The sequence below is a fragment of the Macaca fascicularis genome, chromosome 14 (assembly GCF_037993035.2).
Source record: "Macaca fascicularis isolate 582-1 chromosome 14, T2T-MFA8v1.1".
NCBI classification, from domain to species: Eukaryota; Metazoa; Chordata; class Mammalia; order Primates; family Cercopithecidae; genus Macaca; species Macaca fascicularis.
Window position 1 is genome coordinate 29,103,280 of NC_088388.1, and position 27,249 is coordinate 29,130,528.

At 48.4% G+C, this 27,249-nt stretch overlaps 1 protein-coding gene across 22 annotated transcripts in view; it reads right to left on the bottom strand.

The window, feature by feature from the left end:
- Positions 1-2,695: 2,695 nt before the first annotated feature.
- The window catches only part of PRR5L (proline rich 5 like), a 176,879-nt gene continuing 152,325 nt past the window's right edge, over positions 2,696-27,249 (bottom strand). For 16 of the 22 annotated variants that reach the window (XM_045370425.3, XM_074013944.1, XM_045370423.3 and 13 more), the window contains 3 exons: positions 21,313-21,453; positions 16,396-16,522; positions 2,696-5,507 (listed from right to left, as the gene is read on the bottom strand). In XM_045370425.3, the coding sequence (XP_045226360.1) occupies positions 5,113-5,507; positions 16,396-16,522; positions 21,313-21,453 (663 nt within the window). In that variant the 3' untranslated portion in view covers positions 2,696-5,112. The remainder of the gene's footprint in view (positions 5,508-16,395; positions 16,523-21,312; positions 21,454-27,249) is intronic. The other 6 variants (XM_074013954.1, XM_074013950.1, XM_045370428.3 and 3 more) reach the window with 1 other exon arrangement.

Here is a 27,249-nt window from a genome sequence, read left to right on the forward strand (position 1 = left end):
TGTGTTCACTGGGTCACCTGGGCACACAGCCTCAGTTGGAACATGCTTGGAGAGAGCTGCATGGGGAAGATCCCTACCTGGAGAAAAAGGAGAGAGGTGGCGTCCTTTCTGCACATACCTGGGAGGGGCGGGGTGGAGATCAGAATTATACCATCCCATTCATTTATTCAATGCACATGACTTAGAAGCTTCTCTGTATTGTGAGGCCCTAAGCCTGCAAATATAAATCCTACACATTCTTGCCTTCCTGGATTAAGCCCCTGAGAATGTATAGAGGTTGAAGTGACTGCTTCTATCTGGAGAAGCGGTGGGGAGGCCCCCAGGGAGAGGGAACAGTGGGAGCATGGCAGGGGGTATGGAGATGGAAGGCAGCTTCCTGGGACCATGAACAGCCCTGGTGAAGCAGTTGGTCTCCAACTCGAGGGAGTCAAAGAGCAGCCAATGAGGCCGGGAAGGTAGGTGGGACCGGCTTGTGAAGGACCTTGAAGTCAAGTTCAGGTGTATGGATTATATTGAAAGCCAAGGAAAAGTTTTAAGCAGGGGTTGCACCTTAGATCAAATGGAAATGTCCATAAGGGAGAGATGGAGTCTGTACACAAATACAGAAAGCACGTACCAAGTTGTGCAAGTCCAGACTAGGGATGGTGAGGGCCTGACAGAAGGCAATGAGGCAATTAGAGATTGGAGCCTGGGACTACAGAATCGTGGTCTCTGTGGGAGTCTAGGCCATGGTGGGTGGAGGTCAGGCTATAAGGTCCCCAGGCCATGTCACCTAGTCTCCCCTGTACACTGAGACCAGCACTTGTATGCTACAGTTTCATCTTACCAGGCTCCCAGGTACATCCCATGACTGGCCTTTCTCCCGCTGGGAGAGAGATTGCAGCAGAGGCGGCAGCAGAGCAGTACCCACAGAAATCTTCAGTCCAGCTGAGAAGGGATGGAGACAACAGCAAGCATGCCAGGGAGGACACCAGTGCATCTCTGGCCAGCTGAGGGGCTCAAGGCCATTTAAGGACTTTCAGAAGAGCTTCAGCCAACTTACCACTGCTCCTTAGCATGAAGGCAGGCTGAGCCCCTGGGGTGGACACTTTTTGTCCATCTTGCTTTCCTTCTCTTTTCCCATCGGATTCCACTGGGCCAGAAGACAAGGAGTTTCCTGAGTAGCTAAGCTGGTCTTTCAGGAGCTTGCCACCTACAAAGAGTAATCAGTAGAAGCAGCAAAAACTAAGGATTATGTGGTAATCATCATTCTGTGGGGCAGAATAATGACTCCCCCTCCCCCATCAAGGATGTCCACATCCTAATCCACAGTACCTGCGATGTATCCTACAAGGCAAAAGAGACTTTGCAGATGTGATTAAAGACTTTGAGTTGGGAAATAATCCTGGATTATCTGGATGGGCTCAATGTAATCAGCAAGGGTCCTAGGGAGGCTGAATGTAGTTTGGAGTGATGCCATGTGAAAGGGACTCAACCACCATTCACTTTGAAGATGGAGGAAGAAAGCCACAAGCCAAGGAATATGGGCAGCCTCTAAAAGCTGGCAGAGGTAAGGAAACAGATTATCCCTTAAAGCTTCCAGAAAAGAATGCAGCCCTGACACCACCTTGATTTCAGCCCAGTGAGACCCTTGTCAGACTTCCAGTGGATGAACTGGAATAATAAATAAGTTGTTTTGAGCTGCTAAGTCTGTGGTAGTTATGGCAGTGATCGGAAACAAAGTAGATCATAACGCTGGCTCCTTGTCACTCAGCTCTTGGGTCAGTTGACTTGCAGAGAGACCTCCTTTGGCCATTCTACCCACAGTCATCCTTTCTTCACTCTCCAGTCACTGGCACTTTGCCCTTTCACCCAGTGTTGTTTGGTAGTTGTGATGCTTGTGTTGACCTGATTTCCAGCCTTCCCCACTAGAGTAAGCTCCATGAGAGAAGGCATCTTGCTTATTTGTCCATCACCATATCCCTAGTACCAAGAAAAGTGCCTACACACAATGGAAGCTCTACAAATGTTTGATGGGTAGATGGGTGGATAAATGAATATGATGGTGCACTGCTATGTCATGGGCACACTAATGACATGAAACCTACTGAGACAGAATGCTCAGTGGTTGTTTACCATAGTTATGACCTGCAAAGGCTCAACCAAAACATACACACTCTGCTTTTTCATCCTACAGATGACTAATCAGTCACACCTCCTCAAAGGCTCTTATCAAGCCTTTAGAGATCTCAGACTGTTGCCGTTATAGGCCTCCTAGAAGTATTTATGCAGAGTAAAATATTATAAATGTCCTCTGCCAAACAGAATCAGAGGGGAATGTATGAGATCATCCATGAGTACATATGCTAAGTGTTCCCTCTAGGTCAAATACTCTGGGAAGAAAGGCCAAGCTGGTTTTAGAAAAAGTGTTGGCTTCTCAGACTATTTTCAGTATTTTCTAGCTCCACAATCTGTTTCTCCAGGAAATGAGTTGCCAATCCAGTCCAGGATTGCAAACAAAACCCAGGGAAGACTGGCTGAACTAAGGCTGCTGTCCAACTGTGGAGTGGAGGCAACAGGAAAACAGATGAGGAGGCAGAAGTGGGGACAGGGAGTTTGAGGGAAGGATGCATCAAGATCTAATTTGAGGGGAAAAAAAAGATCTACTTTGACTGCTATACTTGCAAATTCAATCAAGACACCCTTGGGGCACCCAGCAAGGACAAAATGTTGTTTATTGAATTCGTTTTGGAAACAGACGACATGAAAGGTTTCTGTGAGCTCACTCGAAGAGTCATGATTGCTTCCTGTCATCAAATGTCAACCATAGGAAAATCCTAGCATAAATAATGAAAACGAATCTAGGAGAGAAAAAGTGGTTAAAAACACCTCAGCTATCACTCTTCCAATAGCCCTCTGATAGCTGACATGATCATAAACATCAATAAAATTTTTATAGGTAAGGTCTATTTACTGCACAAATATCAAGTGTGTACATCGATGGTAAAGTTGTAAACTGGATAACAGTCATCAGCAATTAGGTATACTGGGTCTGACACCCCCATTCTCATTTTAAGAGCTTATATATTTAATTGATGACTGCTCTCCTCATCAGGGACATTTAAGACATGGAAAAGGCATTTATATACACACGGACGCATGCACATGTGATTAACCTTACAAACTGAAAAAGTAAGCCCAAGCATGATTAATTAATTTGCCTGGATCAATAAATACTAGTCTCAAATGTTAAGTGTACTAATAAGGACAGAAGCTATCAGTTACATAAATCATCATGTTGCTACCTACTGATGTTCCATTTGCTAATGCATGTTAGTCAATCTGTAGACTTTATCCAACACACACACAGAGATGATTTTTTTTTTGTTTGAAATTCTCAGCCGATCAGCAGATCTCTTTTGGACATTTCTCTCCCATCATTCTTAGAATGAAAATGAAATAACTCTTAAATTTCTAAATTCCCAGCCATCAAGAGCACAATTCTGATATTTCAAATCTTCAGCCAGAAGGGAAATGCCATCAAGAGTTAAATGAGAAGGTCTCATCCCCACGGCAGCTTAGACTGATCTTCACCTTCTCCCAGCACCCTCTTGCCATATTGGAAGCCAAGGTGGCTCATCTCTTTGAGATTTCATAAACATCAACAGGAAGGGTCAGAGGAGGAGCCTTATCTTTTTTCCTGGAGCTGTTATCAGTGAGACAGACAACTACAAAGAGGAGGATAGGAATTCAAGGTGGATAAAAGCCCCCAGACCTGGAGGGAGCAGTAGAAGGATGCAGCACTGTGCCATGGCCTGCAGCCCCCAAGTGCTTCACGTGTTAGAAATTCCGGGCATTTCTTTAACCACAGGGAATAAACATCCTTCCAAAAGGTCCTGCCTACATCTCCCCTCTCTCCCCGCATTGTAAAGCATAGAAACATTCCATTTTCCATGCTTCCTGGAAGAACCCTCTGCCCATGAGGCAAACTGGGTCTCCCCACCCCAATGCAGCTTTTTCCAGAAACCATGAAATTCGCAAATTTACACAGGCCACTGTGGATTCAAGTCCAGCTGCTTCTAGAGCTCTGTGACATAGAGCTCTGTGCACCATAGATCTCTTTATCCTGAACCACTTCCAGTCTCTTTTCCCAGGAGCTCTGCTTGTGATTTTAGTGTGAAGATTCACCCCAGTGGAAATGAACAGTGCAAGATCCCACGTGCAAAATTTGCAAACTTTTTTTTTGAAACAACACACATTTTAAAAATTCAAGTCAAATCCAGGTACAGGCTAGTTGGTTGGTATCAGCTGGCCCCTCACACCCACCATAGGAAAGCATGATAAGAAAGTCCGTTTCTGAAATGAGAGAGACAAGAGGCATCTGGGGGTGAGTTCCTTGAGCTTGAGAGGAAGCCGAAGAGGGAAATGCTGAGGCTCAATAAAAGACAGGGCAGCTCCAGCCTCACAGCCCCTCTGGGTCAAAAGCCAAAGGCCTCTGTGCAAGCAGCACATAGGATATGGATGTAGGTGAGGACAGATCCTTACCCACCAGAGGGGTAACTTTCCCAGCAATCCTGAAACTAAAATAAGGCAGGCACATTCCCAGAGCCCTGCTGAGTAGGGGCTGCAGGCTATTTTCACTCTACACAAAATGGGGGAGAGGAGTTCCCTCTTCACTAATTTTTCACTCATAACCCACCGCATCACAAGGAACCTAAAGGGGAACTCCAAAGGCCAACACATCCTTGGTGGTTGTACGTGTGGTCCTGACAACCTCCTGCTCCAGAAATGCCAGAAGTACTGGATATGTCATTGGGAACATTAGGCAGTCCAACATGGGAGGAGGAAAGGCCCAGAGATGAGGATCTGAGTCAGGCTGGCAAGGCTGGAGTCAGAAAGTGACCATTAGGCAATTGGTCACTACAATTGGTGGCTACAAAGAACAGGTCACAGTCACCAAAATGAACAGGTTTACAACAACGGTTTCCCCTTAAGGCATTTTGACCAGGACAGTACCCTAAAAGAAATAAGGCAGCATTGCATAAAGCAAGAGGCCCCTCAGTAATCCATGGAGATGGAGGTGTCCTCATCCTGGTTGCATAACAGGAGGTGGAAAGGCCTGGGGGTGGCGACTCAGCTGAGGGAAGCACAGTTCAGCTCTGAGCCCTCCTGGCTGCCCCCGGCCCCCTCCTCCAGTCCGTCAGGGCTATCGGTGATGTTGGGCTCGCTGGAGCACTGCCGGTGGGGTGGGGGGAAGCTGGGTGGCAGGAGAAGGCACTTGTCCTCACTGCTAGCCTCCTCCCCCAGGCCTGAGTGCATCATGGTGGCCATGGCCAGCAGCTGGATGTCCGAGTGGGCATTGGCCACCGTGTGCCGCCGCACACTGCCACACTTCTCCAGGTAGGCTTCCCCCTCCTGCTCCGTCAGTGGGGTCAAGACCATCTCATTCAGTGGCCGGCTGACTGCGGTTATCGGGGAAGCATAGTTCAGGACAGTCACCTTGGGCCGGACCCTGGAGTGCCGCCTGGCTGCAAGAGAAGAATCAGCAAAGACTGTTATTGGGGAGAGGGTACTGGTGCTCAAAAGCTCCTAATCCAAATGGGGGAAAAGACAAGGTGGTGGCTCAACCTTTAGGAGCAGCTCTTAGGTGCAGCCCTGCTACAATGCAAGGGAGGAATTTGGTGATACCTAAATGTTTCTCTTACAACTTTACCTGTTTATGCCAGATCCTGCCCATAACCAACCCTACCCCACATATTAGGTGGTCACCAACAGACTTTCCTTGACAGATAAGGGTCAAGGGAATCTGGTGTGTTTCTCAGCTGCTGCCTGAGCTTCAGCGGATTTGCCCTAAAATTCCCTTTCAAACAATGTCCCCTGAGGACCCGGGCATGGGATGGCCAGCTTCCAAAGGAAGCACCTGGCTTCCAGAGGAAGAGATAACTGGGGAGTTACCTCAGTTGTCAAACCCAAGGTAGCAGGACTGTCTTGCAAATCATAGGGAACCAGGGCTGTCAATGACCCTCATCTCCCGCCAGGTCAAGGGTCTCAGACCTACGTTCTGTTCAAGTCAATTCTCCTGGACTCAGTCTTTAGCATCACCAAAGAACAGGCTAGGTTCCATGGACACCCCAAGGAGGCAGACACGGGAAGACTGGGTACTAATTATAAAACTGCTGCTTTTTGGTTTTGAGACAGTTTGGCTCTTGTTACCCAGACTGGAGTGCAATGGTGTCATCTCAGCTCACTGCAACTTCCGCTTCCCAGGTTCAAGTGATTCTCCCGCCTCAGCCTCCCGAGTTGCTGGGACTACAGGCGCCCACCACCATACCCAGCTAATTTTTGTATTTTTACTAGAGATGGGGTTTCACTATGTTGGCCAGAGTGATCCTGGACTCCTGACCTCAGGTGATCCACCCGCCTCAGCCTCCCAAAGTGCTGGGATTAAAGGTGTGAGCCACCACGCCCAGCCTACACTGCTGCTTTTGAATTCTCATCATGTTCCAGAAACTGCTAAACCTAGACATTTTATCCTTTGAATCCTCCCCAAAACTGAACCTAATTCATGGTCTAGTATCAGCTTCCACTTTCCAGATGAGAAAACTTGAGTCTCAGAGAGGACGTAGCTTCCCCAAGGTCATATAGATAGAAGGTAGTTTAAGCTGGGACTCAAACAAGGTCGGTCTCTCTCCAGACCCTTGCTCTTCTAGCTGCCCATCCAAGGCCCAGAGATAACTAGGGTAGGTGAAATACCTCAAGGGAAGGACAAGCCAAGTGGAGGTGCTTCGAGGGCTGGAAAAAGCATGCCCATCTGGAGATAGGAAACTTGCCAGGAGGATGTACACGGGAGATGGACCTTTAGGATGGCAGAACTCCCAGCAGCGGGGAAGGGGTGACAGAGTTCTGAGCAATGGCAGCAGCCTGAGAGAGCTGCTGAGACAGGTGCACCATCAGGTCACAGTCTGGCTGGAACAGAGTCCAGGAGACAGTAGAGAGGTGCCCGGGCAGGCAGATGGAAGCACCTGTAGTACATCAGCCAGGTCACAGCAGAGCTGCGGGGACACAGTTAACATCGAAGGTCACAGGGCAGGATGGGCTGTGCTCAGGAAGCTTCCTTGGGCAGAAGTGTGGCAGAATGGGCTGGAGCCAGCAAGGCCAGCAGCGAGGAAAGCCAGGGAGAAGGTTCGGGTATTATGTTCTATAATAAATATGGATTGCATGTGAAAAAAGGTAATGCTAACATCAGAGTCAAAGTGAGAGGTGATGAGGAAAGGAAGTAGAGTTGTGGTGATATGGGTAAAGTGAGGATGACCGCTGGAGGCACCACAGAGATACTACAGAACCCCACAACTAGGAGATCCTGGGAGCGGGGCAGGGAGGAGGAGCTGTGGGATGGAAGGAGGGAACAGCAGACTTGGGGGAGGGGCGAGGGATGGGGAAGATGCAGAGGAGGCAGCTCGTGAGACCCAGTGCCGGGGCCTGGCCACATCGCATCTGAGATGCTGAAGGGGCAACCTCCACGGGCAGACAGACATGCAGTTTTGAGCTGGGAAAAGAAATTTCTATCTAAAGACAGAAATTTGGTCATTTTCAAATAATATTTAAGGACAGTGAGAAATGTTGATAATATTTGGTAACAAAAGCAGAATATAAACAACAGTATTATATGCATTTTATCCCTTTTTAAGCCAAACTGGGGTTATACTGGGTGCTATATTCACCCACCACACTTATGTATAAAAACTGGGAAAGGCTACATAAATTATCATCTCTGGGTAAAGGTATTACCCAGTGATTTTTAAAATTTCTTTATCTTTTCATTGATATGTCTTTAAAATTTTCATTCCATATGTGGGCATTTCTTTTACGACAAGAAGAAAACATTTTAGGATATGAAAATCAAAGTCCTCTGGAAATTAGTAATGGCTGGGGCCCTCCGAGTGAACGTGACCTCTCTGAAAATGAAGATGGGGTAAAGGACTAAATTATTCTCATGTGTGCACCTGTGCTGGGTGGATAAAATGAGAGGAGCTAACAGCACTACTTTCAGAGGGGCTAAAGTATTAACAGCTAACACACAGGATAGCACTTCAGAGCGTTGGGTGCTGATCTGAGCATCTTGTATCTATGAACTAATTATCAACCTAATGAAGTGGGTCCTGTTATCACCACTGTCACTTTACAGATGGGGAAATTAAAGCACGGAAGAGGTTACATAACTTGTTCCACATTACAAAGAAGAGGCAGAGCTGGGGCTGGAGCACAGATGGCAGCCTCCAAAAACCAGGTGAGCCTCATTGCCTTTCCAGAAGGAAGGAAACCCTACGGTGCGTCAGAGAGGCAGGAGAAGAACCAAAACACTCAGGTAACCAAAGCCTGGGGAGTAGAGTCCCAAGAGAGGAAGCAAATCTGACAGCAACACCCCAGCTCCCAGGGCCTCTGCTCTCCCACCTTCACACAGGCTGCTCCAGGGCAGAAACCTGCACAGAGTTTGAAATAGAATAAGCACCATGACAAGGCGGGGTCCCATGGTCCCAGAGAAGTCCCCCAACCCATGCTCCTCTCAAGGCAGTGCTGCTTCCTCTGCCACCTAGGCCCGGTATCATGTTAGGAGCTGGATGGCTCTGGACCTGAGAGAGGCGGAGGCATGGGACAGTCCAGCCACTGCAGCTGGTCTGGCCTGGGAGAGAGTGAATTTGAAGGCACGGCCATGGGAGAAACACAGCTTCAGAGGGCTGGGGGATGGGTGGGTTCTGTTCTGGGCCTCTTCTTTTCAGCCTCCCTTTCTGCCAGAGCACACCTCTCCCCAGCTTCCCATTCACACACCCAATTTCACCTGTCCCTGCCTTCCACAGTGCCCATATCTCTGACACCCTGAAGACCCAAGAGAACGGTGTTCCCTCTGCCATCCAGGCAGGACAATGCAGTGGGGAGAAAGGGAGCGGGGCCGATGGTATCGGTATTCCCACCACACTTGGACAGGAGGGGGAACACCCCACTTTCCAAGAGGAAAGCAAACCATGCTGTTCACAGACTGGCCGTGGGGACATGTGGCTCATGCTGCTTTAGTTTACTCTCTGCTCTTGCAGTGGATCTGGAGGGCCCTAGACACGTGTGTCAGCCACTTCCAGACCCATGCTCCCGGAAGGAGATCACAGCAAGACCTGCCCACATCCATGTGCAAAGCTCACAGCAGCTCCTGTCATCAGACTGTTGTGTGTGTGTATAAATAATGAAGATAATAAAATTCTAACCCTTTGGACTAAATCTTGAGTCTACTGGCTCAGAAGCCCAAGGGGCCTATTTGGTGGTAACAACAATTTTTCAAAATTAAAGGATAATACGTAGAATTTAGAGTGTACAGTGTGTTCCCACCCAGGATCTCGCTGTTTAGTCCCAATCTCCCTCCAAAACAGAGTTGTTCTCAGTATGCCCACTGCACAGATGAGGAAGACTGAGGATCAGCCCCAGTTCTCTTAGGTTCCAGATGGCAGCGCCCAAACTTTCCCCACTACATGCTGCTGTGTCTCAGGGGACTGCTGCTGCCCTCAGAAGACATGTCCCTGGAAGCGGGCCCCCCCCCCACTAAAGTCAAGTAACAGCAAACACTGCCCCCCAGCAGGTGCTAGACAAGTAGCTGACACTGGCTCCCCTCTTTGGAGAAAAGAGACAAAACGCCAAGGAGCAACCAAGAAGAAAGCATCTACGCCAGGCACTGGCAGCAGTTCTTTGTGAAGCATGGACGCTCCTACTCTCCAAGTTACACATTTCTAAAATGTTCCCACATTCTTATAACCTGCATTACTTTTATGATCTCCAAAATCAATAACTATAAAACAGAAGCACCAGAAGAGTTCAAAGCAGCAAGGATCCCACTGAAAAACTGTCCTTAAAAAAAAACGCCCTTGAGAACAATTCATTTCTCTCTCACTGCTGATAGAAGTACACACTTTAGATTGCTGTTGGGAAACCCATGTTGGGACCTGAACCCTACAGCCAGCCTAGCAGGAGATGGGAAAAGACCTATCTGGGGAGCATTTGCTGCATGCAGATGTCTGGGCTCCTGAGACGGGGTACCCACCTGCCAGGAGGGGTTTGTGCAAAGGGTAGGGCAAAAGAGGCAGACAGTAGCAACATTATTTCTATTGTTGCTAGAGATTTCGATAATTTTGTTTGTTTGTTTGTTTTGAGACGGAGTCTCACTCTGTCGCCCAGGCTGGAGTGCAGTGGCGCGATCTCAGCTCACTGCAAGCGCCACCTACTGGGTTCACACCATTCTCCTGCCTTAGCCTCTCGAGTAGCTGGGATTACAGGCGCCCACCACCACGCCCGCCTAATTTTTTGTATTTTTCGTAGAGATGGGGTTTCACCGTGTTAGCCAGGATGGTCTCCATCTCCTGACCTCGTGATCTGCCTGCCTCGGCCTCCCAAAGTGCTGGGATTACAGGCATGAGCCACCGCGCCCGGCCTCGATAATGCTTTATAAGAGTATGGGGGACTCCTCTCTTTGGGGAAGGGGTATCTGGAAAGATACAGTATTAATGTTAGATTTTACAACATGGCTGAAACTTGGAAGAAAGGCTGGGACCAGAGAGGACAGAGGGTAAATCAAGGGAACGGGAAATCTACTTGCATGGCAGACACATGCAGCATCTTTGGAAGAAATGAGAATTTATCTGATGATTTCCGCAGGTCCCAACCCACTGGGATGAGCCAGGGAAAGGTGTCTCCAATGGTCCTTGGAGGGCCCAGGCAGCAAACAGACAAGAGAAGCCCCTCTGGCTGCTCACGGGTCAAGAGCTGGAGCCAGAGTGAGGGGGGCTGCCCTGGACGAGGAGACCCCAACACCAGCTGTCCCCACCTTCAACAAACACTACTTCCTGTGCATGCAAAATGCTGCACTAGCTACAGAGAAGAAAAGAACATAAATCTGATGTGGGGCCCCCAACAGGGGCTTGAGCCCAGCACACTTGTGTACCTCCATGCATGTATGTTCACATGTCAGGGGAAAGAGTTCTTAGGAGCAACTATTTACTGAGCATCTACGGTATGTATCAGAAAGGATGTGCTCCACTGATGGCTTCTAACCGCTTTGCAGAAGAACCTGAAGTTGAGATGTGAAATAACTACAGTCACAGTTAGTGATGAAACCAGGACTCAAACCCAGAGCAGACAGCACAGGCCCAGCTCATGACCCCCACACACAAATAACTGTCAGAACAGGTCGGTGTGGCAAATGTCAGGTCGGAGATACAGATGACAGCACCCTGGAAATTCAGAGGAGAAGGAAGAGAAGTCACAAAGTCTATTTCAGATGGGCTGTGCTTCTCTAGGCTTGACTTACAGACTGAACCACTCACTCACAGGAGAGGTCTGTGCCAGGTCCTGGGATACAAAATCCCTGCTCTCAACGAGCAAGCTCAGTGTAAGGGAGAGGCTGAGAAACAGAACATGGCAATACAGCCACGTTCTGGCAAGGCCAAGGATGTGGTCTGGGATCCAGGGGAGGGACTGGGGAGGTACACATAACCTCCCCGGAGAGCGATTTCACAGGGGCCAGGCTGCCTTTAGCTGGGGTCCATAACATAGCAGGCAGCTCTACCTGGCCCCTCCCTGAGACAGGACAGCTTCTTCCTCCTGCTGGCCCTGAATAGGAGGACAGGGCCTCTGTGCTCAGCCTTCTGTGGCTCAGAAGTTGCTCCAGGCCACACAGCTGAGCCCCAGCTCTTGTGGTTTCCAAGGCCCTGCTCTCTCCACAGTTGCCTCAGCCTCTCTCTCCCTGCTGATGACTCACCAGAGAGGCTACAGCTCTTCCTTCTGCTTTCTGGGTGGAATGTTTTCATTCCCAAGATTGGGTGTGGGCAGAGCCAGGACCAAAGGGACCACAAGGCTGTGTTGAGTCCCCCGAGCAGACAGCGTTTCCTTGCTAAGTTCCCGCCAGACTCCAGAGCCAAGCCTCAGACAAGTGCGTCAGCTGTGTCCCCACTGGGAGGTCAGGCCTGCTGGGCCCCTTGGGAGGCCTTAAAACCGAACGCCATGCCCACGACTGGCAGACAGCGACTGACACTCTTGCTTCTTGTTCTCCTCCCCAACCTCTTCCTTCTTTGCCCCCGGGAAGGCAGGACCCTGTCACCCAGGGAAGTGAATATCCCACTAAGGGACTGATTACCCTGTGGGTACCCCCTGGGGCTCCAAGCCAGCCCTTCCCTTGCAGTGGTGCCCTTTTAGCAGGAACAGGGCTGGGTCCTGCCATTTCAGCTGGCATCTCCAGGCCACCTCTGCCGCCTCCTCTTCCCTTTCACACGGGGTGAGGCCAAGGGGAGCCTTTATTCCCTCCTCACTCACCAGGAGCCCTGCTGAGCACTGGCATTCATCCACGGCACCGGAGCCAGCAAGAGCAGCTCCTTTCAAACCCCCAGAGAGAAGCAAAGCCTGGAGAAGGCCGTCGTCGGGCCCTTTGTTGGGGACTTGGTTCCCAGGCTTTTGATCTCCCAGGCTCCCTGGCCAGGCCCCACCGGAGCTACCGCCATAATACGGCCATTGTGACCCCAGCACACCAAGCCCGTGGTCGGCGTCCCTCTCCAGGCTGGCACCTGAAAGCCGTGAATGCCGGCTTGTCACGCAGAGAAGTTACAGTATCCTGAAGGAGAAGGGCCCTCCCGCGGAAGATACAATGGACGGAGGCCTGTGGGAAACCAGTGCCTTTGTGTGGGAGAAGTCGAGCGTGCTGCTGAGTGTACACGCTGGGAGGGCCCTGCAAACAGCAGGCAAACAGCAGGCAAACAGCCTGGAGACTTCGGGGACTTGAAAGGTGGGGCAAGGGCCAGCCTCTGAGGAGTCGGCCTTTTACAAAGTTTCACTACCCTCCTCCTCCTCCCTCACCAACTCCCACTGCTGCAGAAAAGTAGCTGCTTTGGAGAGGGGAGCACATTCTCTCACTCCCATCATGGGCCTCTGACCCAGGGGTGAGGCCGGGCTGGCAGGAAGGGAGACCACCCGAGAATCCTCGTGCAGTCAAACACGCGCGGGCGCGTGGGTGCAGTGCGGAGTCCCGGGAATAAACCGCTTCTCTGGCTCTAGTCACCTGCCCTGCAGGTGACCTTAAGACTGAAAGCCCAACAGTACCTTGGAGGATGGAATGAGTTACATGCCAAAACCCTAGTCAGTAATCCAGCTTGAGTGGCGACTTCTTCGGGGATGGCTGGCCCCTGCTGCCTGCGACCACGCCTACCTGTGACCACGCCCACCTGCGACCACGCCTACCCATCCTCCCGCCCAAGTGAGCCGCGGCAAAGCCCTCCCATAGGTTAAGGGGTTTTTCACTTCCAGCCTGACTCCTTAGTTTTTACTTCAGCCAGCCATCTCAACACTCCCCTCCCACAGGCAAAATAAACCTTTTACTAAGGGGCAGACGGAGGACCCCAGAGTCCTCTCTTTATCTGGAAAGTCATGTCCTCAGTCAGGATGGGCACCGCTGTGACCACTTTAGCTTCTCAGTATCCAGAGACATGGGCTGAAATCCCAAGAGGGAGGATCCCTCTTGGGCTGAGGAACACCTCCTGAGCTGTCCCTTAATAAAGTCACCTCCTCAAAGTTGGCAGCGGGCGGTGGGGGTGGAGGTGATGATAGCGCACGTGGGGCAGCTGATAAAGTATCCGCAACAGCATCCACAACTCCAGGCTTTGTAATCCTGGCTCCACGTGACCTTAATCCTCACTTGCTTCCCCTGTAAACCTGGAAACAGCAGTGTCTGCTCCATGGCCCAGCATCCAGCGCCCCCAGCACCATGCCCAGGACGAGGTCTGTGTCCAGTAGCTCCCTTGCCATCAGCTTCCTTGCAACTCTGAAGCCCTTTCAGTTCCTCTAACACTCCTTCCTCTTGCTCATCACCTGTCCTCCAAACCCCCCCAAGGTCCTCCCCTTATAGTCATCCCTCTCTGTTTACTCAGCTAACTCATATTCATCCTGCAGGTCCCATCACAGACATCATCACTTCCTCCAGGTAGTCTTCCCTGATTCCCTAGTCAAGGTGAAGTCCACGTGCCCTGGGTTCGTGGCCCCTGTACTTGCCCCCTGAGAACAAGTGTACACTGACGAGACACTGCCTTGTTTGTGACTTCTCCCCTAGGCTGTGTGTGCTGGAGGGCAGGAATGGGTTGGCTTCATTCACAGATATGTCTATAGCACCTCCCAGAGTGCCAGGACAGGGTCTTAGTACACATTTGCTGAAATAATTTAAAATTAGCCAAAAGAGGGTCACGTCCTTCCCTCCCTGCCCCTACTGTGACAACTCACCAGAGGCAGGGACTGTCCTAGGTACAAGAATAAAACCTCAAATCTTTAATTTGGCAAAAATGTGCATTATTCTTATTTTAGTTGGAAAGCTAAAGCTATCCCCTCTTAGAGTGAATCCTCACTGAACAAGCTTCCCAATCGACTCTTGTTCCTGGGATAGGACACCAGAATAAGCCACCACAAAATATGCCTCTTGGGCATAAGGATTTATGAACTGAAGACAGTTAAGAAGCAGATACAGGAAGCTCTCTGTCCTTCCTCTATTTGCTTAAAGGCGCTATAGAGATGTATAAAGACAAAAGGTATCCCATCCCACTTCTACCAGGGAGAGCAAAGGTTAACCACTGAAGACAATTTTAGACCCTTATCAGCCAGCAATGGCACCAGAGAAACCTACATGAACAAGCCTCACTAACCAGCCCTTATCTGCCATCTACTTCCCTTGCCACAAGCTGCCTCCCCGGACTCAAAGTTGTTTTTCTTTGCCTTGTCACTTCTCTAGAAATTTATTTTTTGTTGTTGAAGATGCTATATGAGCTGAAATTCAAAGCCACGTATTTAAGAAGTACTATCTCCCTGGGTGTGACCCATGTATATATGAAACATACAATATTAATAAGCTTCTGTTTTTCTCCTATTAATGTGTTACAGGGGTCTGTTCCAACTAAGAGCTTAGGAGGGTTGGAAGAAAAACTGTTTTTCTTCCTCTACACTGGCATTAGGCCCAAACAATGGTGGCATTCCTGCCATGGCCCAGCTAGCTTGCTGACATCCTGACAGCTCCCTGGATGCCCCTGACCCCCAAAGTCGGTAAGCTGAGCCAGCAGGAACGTGGGCTCCAGGGAGACTGCAGCAACATGGCGCCCAGCTCAGAGTGGGGCTGCAGAAGGCTGTTTTCCTTTAGTGTCACTGAAACTGGCTCGTTCCAGCTCCTGGGAGGAATGAGTGAAGGAGGGAGGGAGGAGGGAGAAGAACCAGCAGGCAGCAGGCTGAGGCCAGCACCCTCCGATCTGTGGTGGCTGTGGTTAAGCTGGTGTCTCCAGAAAAACATGATCAGGGTGGTGAAAACGGCCAGCTGGCCCTGGCTCTTGCTGTGGTAAGAGGCCCAGGAAGGGGCAGGAACCTCACTGGAGGACACTCCTTTCTTTGAAGCTCAACTACTACAACTCCATTAAAGCGAGAAGAGGGGGTATCAGGCTCCCAATTTGAGTAATCCATTTCCGCCTCTGCATCTCTCTGTGGGTGCTGGCTCCCTTGGCCCCGAAGTACCGTTGCTGCCATCATCTAGCATTTTTTGAGTGCCTACAATATGCCAGGCACCATTCCTGGGGACAGAATAATGAATAAAACGTTTCTGCATTTCGAGGGTTTATATTTCAGACAATAACTGGGTTTATTATTATTATTATTATTATTAGAAGCCTTATCATACAGCTATTTCTACAAAGACTGGTGTGAGAGCTATTTTGTATTATAGAGATATTTGTACTGAACCCATCTAGACTGCAGTGTCACTGAGAGAAGGAACAGATCTGATTCATCTCCAGATTTTCCAAGGTGCCTGGTACAGAGCCTGACACTCACTGATGCTAGGTTTACAGCCATCAAAAAACGGCCCCAACAGGATTTGTCCCCAAATCCAGGAGCCCCTTTCCTTGCCATGTGGTGGTACCTACAGAAACGGAGTGGGAGACAGCAGCTCGATAACATCTGGCCACGCATACAAGCTGGCCTGGCATTTCCAGTTGGTTTCAAAGGGAAATCCATCACAGTAGGTTTCTTTACTCACCCAGAGGAAGAGTGTAACAAAGCACAGTTTCTGGTATCAGATACAGAAAGATTAATGTCCTAGGCACACCAAAATGATCAAAGCCACTGATCAAAGATGTGGATCAGACAAGCACCACCACAAAGGCATAGTATCGGTCCTTGGGGAGGAATCATCAAGGGGTAGAGGTTACTGCAACCTCCAGAGGCCAGGAACGTGAGTGCTTAAGATGCAGAGATTTGCTCTGACCCACACAGGAAGCAAAAGGCTGGGCACATAATCAGTGCTCAGTTAAACAGTGCTGGTATCATGATCACCAGGCCTCTTGACAACTTGAGAGCTGCACTCCTTACCCAGCGTGTACGTGGGGCCTGAGAAGCTACGGTCCCCGCTGATGCCAAGGAAAGGAGAAACCACTTGCTTCACCAGCTCCTCCAGTTGCAAATAACTCTCACTTGGGCCTGTGGGCTCGTGAACACTCTGGAAAATGAACAACCAAGATACACAAAGGTCAGTGTTCATTGCCATGACCAGCAGGTTCTCATTCAACAAATCCTGATTGTCCTCTTCCAATGTACAAGTCTGTGTTGCTGGCAGGCAGCATCGCTGCAGTTAGAATGAAGGACACTGAGGCCTGAAGCCTTAGTCACTTGCCATGGGTCACTGCAATTAGAACTGTACATGGTTAGTACCACAGCAGCCTCTCCCATTGGGCCACCAATACAGTGTGGGTGTCCCACCTCCAAGGCTGAGATCCGACTGGTTTCAAGGACAATAATCTTACCCACATGCACTGGTTCATACACAGCACAGAGACATTTAACATATATAATGCACAGAGGTCTCCTGACAATGCAAAAAGGAAGGTCCTCTTATTATGCCCCTTCTATGGATGAAGAACTAAAGACCCAGAGAGCTTAAATACCTTGCCCAGAAAAACACAGCCAGTAAATGGCAAAAACCCTGGACGGGAACCCAGGCTATCTGGCTCTGATCCCCTCTTCTGCCACTTGCTAACAGGCTAGAAAAGAAGGGAAGAAAGAATATGGAAAAGTTCAGGGTGATAAGAGAAAAGGAGAATTCTTCTAGAGCCAGGAATAGTTTTAGCCCCAAATGAAGAGCCAGTTAAAAACCCCAGCATGACAGAAGTCCTCAAAGCTAAGCCCTGAGTAAAGAACAGTCAAAACCAGAAAGAAGCCAGTAACCAATGTTTTCTAGAAAACTGGCAGACTCCTAGGGAGTTCAGTTTCTTGCTGGAAAGGACTCAAACATGCTGTCATGTTGAGGGGCTGCAAAGAAGCAAAGCCCACCTGGCAGAAGAAGGGACTGGCCAGGAAAGAAACAAGTCTCCGTGGGGCTGTGCCCAGCCCAAGGGGTTAACATGTCAAATTCTCGAAATGGAGTAGACTGTAAATCACTTTCACTTTCAAAGTAGACTCCACTCCAGTGCGGTGTTTCAGGGATTGAAGGGGAAACTGGTCAGGTAATGAGGCAGGAAGGGCTGACTCCTGCAGGCTGGTGATCCCAGGGGGAGATGTAAGCTGCCAAGGAAACAGGCTCTTCCTGGGCCCCTTTTTGGTACCATCACACTGAGATGGGTGTGGCAGGGGCTGGGGGAGAGAGGACACAGCTTCAGGAAATACAAGGAGGCTGAGGAGGGGGCTATGGTGCAGATTTGGAGGTAGAAACAGAGCCAGAAGAGATGCAGAGAAAATGAGTGGCTTCTCCCCCAAACCTTCCATACATGCAAAACAGGGAGGGACCACAGAAAAAGGAGAAGTGGCAAAAAGTGGGAAGAAAATGGATAATGAACACGTGATTTGGAGCTGGATGGTTTTCTCCCAGAAAAGTCGCTGCTGAGAACTTGGCTTGTGCACAGCCCTCTAGGAAGGTGCTGTCCTCAGCCCCTGGCTTGGCTGCCAAACAGCTATGGAATTTGTGTGGTCCAGCGTAAAATGAAAACGCAGGGCCCCGTGTTCAAAACTCATTAAGAATGTCAAATGGTGATGGGAGAAAATAAAACAAGCTCAGGGTCCTCTGAGCACAGGCTGCACACTCTGCCTGGCTGGGACCCCTGAGAATGCACCATTCTGACGGTAGTGTCAGGACCTGTCTGCGTCAGCTGGGAGGGAACTGATCTTCGCACTGGTCTATATCTCTGACTGTGCCTCTCACTGGGGTGGTTTGAAGGCAGCGCACGTGGCCCACTGTAGGAGTATTTGTACATTTTGGGAAGGGTAGAGTGGGGTCAGGGACACTGTGGAAGAGCAACAGAAAAGACGGAGCTGAAGGCCTAATAAAGAGCTTCTTTCTCTGTAGTAGGCTCAGGTAGTTTTGAAAAAGATCAGCCCCAGGTCTCATGGCACTGTGGAAAGTGCAGGTCTAGGCAGATAATGGACAATTCTAAGTGCTGAGGCCCAAATTTCCTGTAGCAGATATGGCCCCAGGGCAGTGCCACCTGGAAGTTTCATTCAGATCCAGAGGCCACCGCCCCTGCTGCTCAAGATGGACTTGGGCCAGGGAAAGATCCGAGTTCTTCACAGTCATACCCCCAGCCCCAGACTCTAGAGCTCCTGGTGAGGAAAAACATGGGCCAAAGGCACTGTTCCCAGGAAGCCCTCAGGGGAAGTGATGCCAGATGCCCTGCAGGAGAGTGGACGATCTTTAATGGTCTGTAGGGTGCCTGTGGGGCGTTTCTCAGTACCCCGGGAGACTGCAAAAGGAAGGCAGTAGTTGCCAAGAAAGGCTAAGTGGAGGTAGGAAGACAAGGGCTAAGGGATGGGGAGCAATCAAGCTCTGTTATCAATGAGTACAAGACCTTGAGAAAAGCCACCACCTTCTCTGAACCTCCATCTCAGCTGTGAGATGGGGAAAATAATGGTATAGACACAGGAGGAACTGCTTCCTTGCCTGACTTTCCAGAAATTCACCATGACCCCAGAGCTTCTCTGACTGTACTTCCCTCTGCCAAGAGAAGAAGCCCTGCATGATGGTCACCAACATGGGTGTGAGGCCAGGGACCCAGAGTCAGTCCTGCTCAAGCTTCTACTATATTCCATGGCCAGTGTTTAATTAATACCTATTATGTGTCAAAGACTGTGCTGGGTGCTGAGGGCTCAAGGGCAAGGAGAAAACATTGACCTGCCTTGATTAGAGAGGGGATTGAGGGGCCCGGAAAACAAAGTGTTCTGAGCAGGAGGAACATTGAGTACAAAGATCCCATGGCAGCCAGGAGAAGCCAAGAAGACCAGAGCAGTGGGGAAGTCAGGTTCCAGGCAGGGATGGAAGGGTGGGAGATGCTGAAGGTGAGGGTATAGACTTGGGCTGTTTTTCTAAGATCGATTGGAAACCACTGAAGAGTTTGAGGCCGTCCCATGGAGAGCAAATTGGGGTGGGGACCAGAGTGCATGAGGGCAGATTCTCCTGGGCAAGCAGTCTCACCTGTCTTTGGGGACTCAGGGCTATGATGACAGCTTTCTCATACGGTTGCAGGGCTACCTGGCCCAGGGCCCAGAATGTTGGAATGTGATAGGTGTCTTTCATTATAGACACAGGCCCTCCTGTTCCAGCAGTGACAGGTGAGAGCCTTCACCTGCAGGACTGGATCAATTCTCCTTCCCACAAAACCAAACAAACCACCACCACCCAAAACACAAAGGAATCGCTTCTCAGCTCTAAACTATTATAAACTGAAATGGGAAGATGGGAGCCCAACTTTCCGAATTTTCCTATCAGAATCCCAAAGGGCTCATTTTCAAGACTCCTTATTCAGGAAGCACGATCTAATTAAGGCTTCTTCTCAGACCCGAGCCCCCCATGCATTTTTCTATCCCCCTCCTTCTCCATCTCTTCCATAAAAATACTTGACCTGGCATTCCGGCCAATTACACCCACCCTCACCCTATTAGGCAACTCTTCCTCCTCTCTAATTATAGGAAAGGGGGAGAATGCCCAGAAGGATGGCCCAGCTTCAAGGACTGAAACATAACACCAGCTGGGGGATGTGGGGGTAGGATTGGGGCCCCAATGCCTGACATTCCATCACTGCTGTGAGGGCAGCAAGGGGTCACCACTAGCCTGATCAAGGATGAAGCCATCTTCCCTGAGGAAGGGCTCAGAGCTAATGCTGCAGCGTCTGAACTTGTTACAGAGATGAAGAGGCATAGCAGTCACCTCTTGGGGGTGTCCCTAGCCAAAAACCCTACTCTTCGAGAATTGTGTGCCCCCACCCATAGGAATGAGTTTGCCAAGGCCATGTTTATACTGCTTGATCTTATTCAAGGGTCATGGCTGATCGGGCAAAGAGGAATCATCTAGCCCAAGCTGGACCAATTAAATTATTTCCTCTGGGGAGGAAGCATGGTGTGCATAATTCCAAATCTTACTGCCTCTTCCTCGCTGAGGGACCTCAGGCAAGCACACAAACTTACTAGGTTTCATTTTCCTCACCTCTAAAATGGGAATAACAACAATGCCTACTTCATACAGTGATTGTCTGGATTATCTGATTAAGGAAACAACACACTTAAAGTCCTTGGCCCGTGACTGACACATAGCCAAGGACCAATAAGTGTTAGCTCAACTTCCTAGTATTGATTTAGAATTGGGATTGAGTGACACTAGGCAGCCACTAGCTAGTCTCTTACTGGAAGCACATCAACTGTGAGGTGTCACCTTCGATCAGGTAAAAACCAAACACAGAACACAAACCTGCAAGGAGAAAAAGACCAAGTCCAGGAAAGATAGGACAAGACGAAGACAGACAAGGTAGCCCAGATACAAGTAGAGACTAGGAAGCAGAGGAAGGATGGTGGCTTCCTGGCCTGAGACAGCCTCATTCCTGGTTGTAATCCCTCCTGAAGTCCATCTGCCTTGGGAGCTTTCCAGGGAGTTCCTCATCTGCCTAAGCTAGGCCAAAGTGTATTCTTTGCTGTGACTTGCAACTTGTGGCTCCCTGGCATCACTGGAGAGGGGAAAAGGGTATCTACTTCCTGAATGAAAGACTATGCTTCCTTCACTCCCCAGTGCAATCTTGGCACCAAGCACAGCACCAGGACCTAACAGGTGCTCAGTGAATGCACATCAAATGAACAAATGAATGAATGAATGAATGAATGAACGAACGAACGAACACGGGCCAACAAACTAAATAGTAGTTAGCCAAGCTAAGGTGCTCTGGTCACTAGGTTCCTTCCCCCTTATCTCAAAAAGGCAGTCTCTTCCCTCGCTCCCTCCCTTGGCCTTGGGGCAAGTCTCCAGCACAGCCTCACCTGCAGGATGAGCAACATCTGGACAATGGACGAGGGCAGCTTGGACTGGGCCAGCAGCAGCAGGTCACCTAGCTTCACCTTCAGCAGGACCAGGTCTCGGAAGCCCAGCAGGGAGATTTGGCGGATAGTCAGCTCCTGGCCCTAGAGAGGACAGAGAAGGGAAAGCTGTGAGGTGAGATCTCACTGAATCTGCCACCAATCATGTGAAGCTCAAGAAAACACATGTTTACATAGCACCAAAGATGGGATGAGGCATCTGCAAGGGCCAGTGTGTCTTTCAGAGAGCCAAAGACCAGGCTCCTCTAGAATTAAAATGTCGTTAAGATAAGTCATGACTCAACCTGCCTACCTAAATGACCCAAAGACAATACAAGGCACATATAATCGGGGCCACACTATTATAAGTGCTATAAGTGGTCAGGAAAGAGAGAAAGAGAAAGATGGGAGAAACAAAGAAGAAGATCAATACTACCTCCCTACATTCAAGGCTGTTTTCCCAACTTCATCTATAATACATCTGAACACCTATCATACAAATAAAGAAGAAAAACACGGGACCTCTTAGATTGTTGTATAAATACCAATAATTGAGGAAGAAAAATAAATAGGAAAGTAGGAGGAAAGGGATTTGTTCAATTGTTGGGATGCGGTAGGGAGCAGAAGGTGAAAAATAATAACTATCAGTAAGCTAACATGTATTAAATTCTATGTGCCAGGCATGATTCTACATAGTTTAGATGTAAACAACACATGTAATCCCCACAACCACCCTTTGAGATAGGTACCATTATAAAACTCATTTCACAGATGAAACACCCAAACATCCAGAGAGTTACTATAATTCAACCAAAGTAGAGCTGCTTTCAAACCCAAACTTCTTGATTTTAGAGCTCCTCAAGTTTCCCAAGACCAAAAGAGAAAGGAAGGTACATTTTTCAGACTCTCCTTTGCACACATACATACAAATGCACACTAGAAGTCGGTTGTTCGACGAAGGTTTAAGGATGTTTTCTATTTCCTGCAACTCCGTAGAGTTTTATAGAAACATGGTCAAGAGTGGTTTTGCTATCTCCATATCCCCTGATCCCCCACATCCAACAGATACACACAATCACCACCCATACCTTTCAATAACATAAAAAATTATAGAGCTCACATTATGTTGAGTGCTTTAAGTTATCTTATAATGAGGGACTTTGATTGGGTTTTTATTCCTTCAATATCTTTTAAAAGTTGGCCAGTTGGTACTACCTCTGTTGGATGGACTGATGGACAGAGATGCTAAGGCAACAGGAGAGAGCCAGCATTAGGCAGCATTATTCTGGCCAGGTCCTGGCTCTTGGTCCTGTGTGATGCTGGAAGCAGAGGAGACATAACCAACTTTTTGTTCACAACCTTCCAGGGAAGTGAACAACAGAACTGTCTGATTTAAACTATAGAATGTGGGAAGAGAGAAAAAGGAAGACTGGGGCAGGCAACCTTCTAGAAATTAGAACAGCAATTCTGGTGGGAAGGAAAGACTGCAAGGCAAAAGGAAACAATTCTAGGACCTCCTGCTCCAACAACTGCCAAATCACTTTCCAGAACTGATTTTCTAGAAATTCCCTAGAAGGTCATCAAGGCATCCCAAAGGACCCTTCATTCCCCAGAACTGCACTCCAAATAGACAATTATTTTGCCTTACTGTTTTTGGTTTTGTATTTACATCATAAAAAATTTAAAGGCAAAGATTAAAAGAGATCAGAAAAAAAGGGCTTAAGGTAAAGTTACAAGTCCTCTTCGTCTAATCTCTTATTCTCACTCCACACTGGTAACTGCTCCTTGAAGTTTTTACTTATATTCTAGATTTCTCCAGAAAGCTCCTATATCCACAAAACCACACATAAAACCTTTAAACCCACACAGATATTATACCCCTCCTACTGTTCTGAAGCTTGCTTTGGTTCACTTTGTATATTTTGGAAATCTTTTCATACCAGCATATACTGACCCACCTCACTCTTAAGGCTGCGTAATATTCTACCACTGTATGAACACACTCTGTGTAACCAACCAACTCCTGACCAAGATGCTTTCATTTGCACACGTGTGTGTGTGTGTGTTTCAAACATATTTATCCATGCCATGTTGGACATATTTTGTCAGCATATCCAGATTATTGTCCTGCAAAGGAAAATTGCTCAATCCAAATATGCCTTTAAAAAGTCCTTTAAAAAAATACTGCCATGTTGCTCTCCAAAAAGACTGCATCCGTGTGTACCCCCAGCAACAGTGTATAAGAGAGCCTACTGTCTCACACCAACTGGGAGGATGATTTCTTAAGTAGGATGGTTAGGAAAATACATGTCATGACCCCACTTAGACAATTCTCATGAGCTGTGCCCACACTTCCATAACACTGCCAGTATATGGTAGACACTCATCCACAACAGTGCCAGTATATGGTAGACACTCAACAGTCATCCATTGTCAACTCATCTGCTCAGCCGATGACATAGGAAAACCACATCCAAATAACTGGATTATCTGCTGTGATTCCAACACATTTTATTGTACAGAGAATAGTAATGATAATGATATTGATGATGATGATGACAATTGTTAAGCCCTTACTGTATGTCATATGCAAAATTAAGTGCTTTTCATGTATTATCTCACTTACTCTTCTTAACACTCCTGTGAAACAAGTTTTATTATTTTCTAGAAGAAAACCAAGGCTCAGAGAGGCAAACTTATCTTCCCAAGAATATCAAGATGATAAGCGGCAGACTGAGGACGTGAACCCAGGTCAGTGACTTGGTTTGGATATTCGTCTCCTCCAAATCTCATGTTGAAATGTTTTCTCCAGTGTTATAGGTGGGGCCTAGTAGTAGGTGTTTGGGTCATGTGGGTGGATCCCTCATGAATGGCTTAGGTGCCCTCCCCTTGGTGATAAGTGAGTTCTCAATTAATTCACATGAGAGCTAATTGTTTGAAAGAGCCTGGTGCCTCTTCCCCCATCTCTTGCTTCCTTCTCTCATCATGTGATACACTGACTTCCCATCACCTTCCACCATGGTTATAAAAGTTTCCTGAAGCCTCACCAGGAGCAGATGCTGGTACTGTGTTTCTTATAGAGTCTGCAGCACTGTAAGTCAAATAATAAACCTTGTTTTTTTCAAAAAAAAAAAAACTTACCCAGTCTCAGGTATTCCATTATAGCAATGCAAAATGAACTAATACAGAAAATTGGTATAAGGAGTAGAATGTTGCTAGGAAGATACCTGAAGGTATGGAAGCAGCTCTGGAAGTGGGTAATGAGCAGAAGTTGGAAGTTTGGAGGGCTCAGGGCTCAAAATATGACAAAAAGACAAGGGAAGGTTTGGACCTTCTTTGAGACTAGTTAAATGATTATAACTAAAACACTGATAAAAATATGGACAGTAAAGGCCAGGCTGAGGTGGTCTCAAATGGAAATGAGGAAGTTATTGGGAACCAGAATAAAGATCACCCTTTTTATGCCCTAGCAAATAACTTGTCTGCATTGTGTCCATGCCCTGGGGATTTGTGGGAGGTTGAACTTAAGAATGATGACTTAGAGTGTCTGGTAAAATAAATTTCTAAGGTGGGTATGGTAGCTCACAACTGTAATCCCAGCACTCTGGAAGGCTGAGGCGGGCAGATCACAAGATCAGGAGTTCGAGACCAGCCTAGTCAATACGGTGAAACTCTGTCTCTACTAAAAATACAAATATTAGCCAGGCATGGTGGCAGGCGCCTGTAATCCCAGCTACTTGGGAGGCTGAGGCAGGAGAATCACTTGAACCCAGAAGGTGGAGGTTGTAATGAGCTGAGATTGTGCCACTGCACTCCAGCCTGGGCCACAGAGTGAGACTCTGTCTCAAAAAAATTCTAAGCAGCAAAGCATTCAAGATGTGGCATGGCTGCTTCTAACAGTCTAAAATCAGGAATAGGTGTAAAGGAATGACTTAAAGTTGGAGCTTATAACTAAAAGGGAAACAGAGCATGAAAATTTGGAAAATTTGCAGCCTGGCCATGCAGTGAAGAAGGAAAAGGCATTTTCAGGAGAGAAATACAAGAGAGCTGTGGAACAATCACTTCCTAGAGAGATTTGCATGACTAAAAGGGAAACAGGTGCTGATAGCCAAGACCACAGTTTTAAAAAGGCCTTGAAGTCATTTCAGAAACCTCTGGGACAGTCCCTCCCATTACAGGCCCAGAGACCTAAAAGGAAATAATGGTTTTGGAGGCCACGCTCAGGGGATGCCCAGTGCTACCTCAGGATATTGCTCCCCACATCCCAGTTTATCTGGCTCCAGTAGTGGCTCGAAGTGCCCCAGGTACCATTCCAGCTGCTACTCTGGAGGGAGCAAGCTATAAGCCTTGGTGGCATCCACATAGTGCTAAGTCTACAGGTGCACAGAGTGCAAGAGAGAAGGAGGCTTTGCAGCTTCCACCTAGATTTCAGAAGATGTATGGAGAAGCCTGGGTGCCTAAGCAGAAGCCTGCTGCAGGGGTGGAGCTCCCACAAAGAGACTCTACCAGGGCAGTGCCAAGGGGATATGTGGGGTTGGAGCCCCTGACACGGTCCACAAAGGGCCACTTCCTAGTGGAGCTGTGGGAAGGGGTTGCTGCTCTCTACCCCCTCCCACAGACCCAAGGACAGAGCCACCAGCTTGCACCCTGAGCCTGGAAAAACCACAGGCACTCAACTCCAATCTGTGAGAGCAGACCCAGGGGCTGGCACCCTTCAAAGCCACAGGGGCACAGCTGCCCAGGGCCTTGGGAGCCCATCCTTTGCGTCAGTGTGCCCTGGATGTGGAACTTGGGGTCAAAGACTATTTTGGAGCTTTAAGATTTAATGTCTGCCAGGAGGCTGAGGCAGGAGAATGGTGTGAACCCAGGAGGCTGAGCTTGCAGTGAGCCAAGATCGCACCACTGTACTCCAGCCTGAGCGACACAGCAAGACTCTGTCTCAAAAAAAAAAAAAAAAAAAGATTTAATGTCTGCCTGCCCTGTTGTGTTTCAGACTCAAGTGGGGCCTGGTGTCCCTTTCTTTTGGCCAAATTCTCCCTTTCAGAATGGGAATGTTTACCCAATGCCTGTGCCACCACTGCATCTTATAAGTAAATAACTTGTTCTTGATTTTACAAGCTCACAGGTACAAGGAACTTACCTTGAGTCTCAAATGAGACTTTGAACTTTTGATTGAGTTGATGCTGGAACAAGTTAAGACTTTAGGGGACTATTGGGCAGGAATGATTGTATTTTGCAATGTGAGAAGGACATGAGATTTGGAGTACCAGGGCAGAATAATATGGCTTAGATATTTGGTCCCTCCAAACCTCATGTTGAAATGTGATCTCCAGGGTTGGAGGTGGGGTCTAGTAGAAGGTAGAGTCATGGTGACAGGTCCCTCATGAATGACTTGGTGCCCTCCCCTTGGTAATGAGTGAGCTCTCACTCTTTAGTGAGTTTTCACTCTATTAGTATGAGAGAGCTAGTTGTTTTAAAAAGTCTAGCTCCTCCTCCCCATCTCTTGCTTCCTCTCACCATGTGATACACTGGCTCCCCTGTTGCCTTCCGCCATAAGTGAAGGCTTGCTGTGGCCTCACCCGGAGCAGACGCTGGCAACCACACTTCTTGTTCAGCCTACAGAACCATGAGCCAAACAAGCCTCTTTTCTTTATAAATTACCCAGTCTTGGGTATTCATTTATAGCAACACAAACAGACAAACACAGTCAGTCATGAGCTAACTCAGCAGCTCATGCTTTGAACCACTTTGTTCCTCTTTGGTGCTGCTCCCCCTCCCTCATTTCTTACCCAGATTATTCTGTTGTCATCACTTCTTCATATGAAATACCTGTAGTTATTTGGGTCTAGACTGGGCCTGAGTAGTTACAGCACTCACCTGGAGAACATGACGGATTTTTGC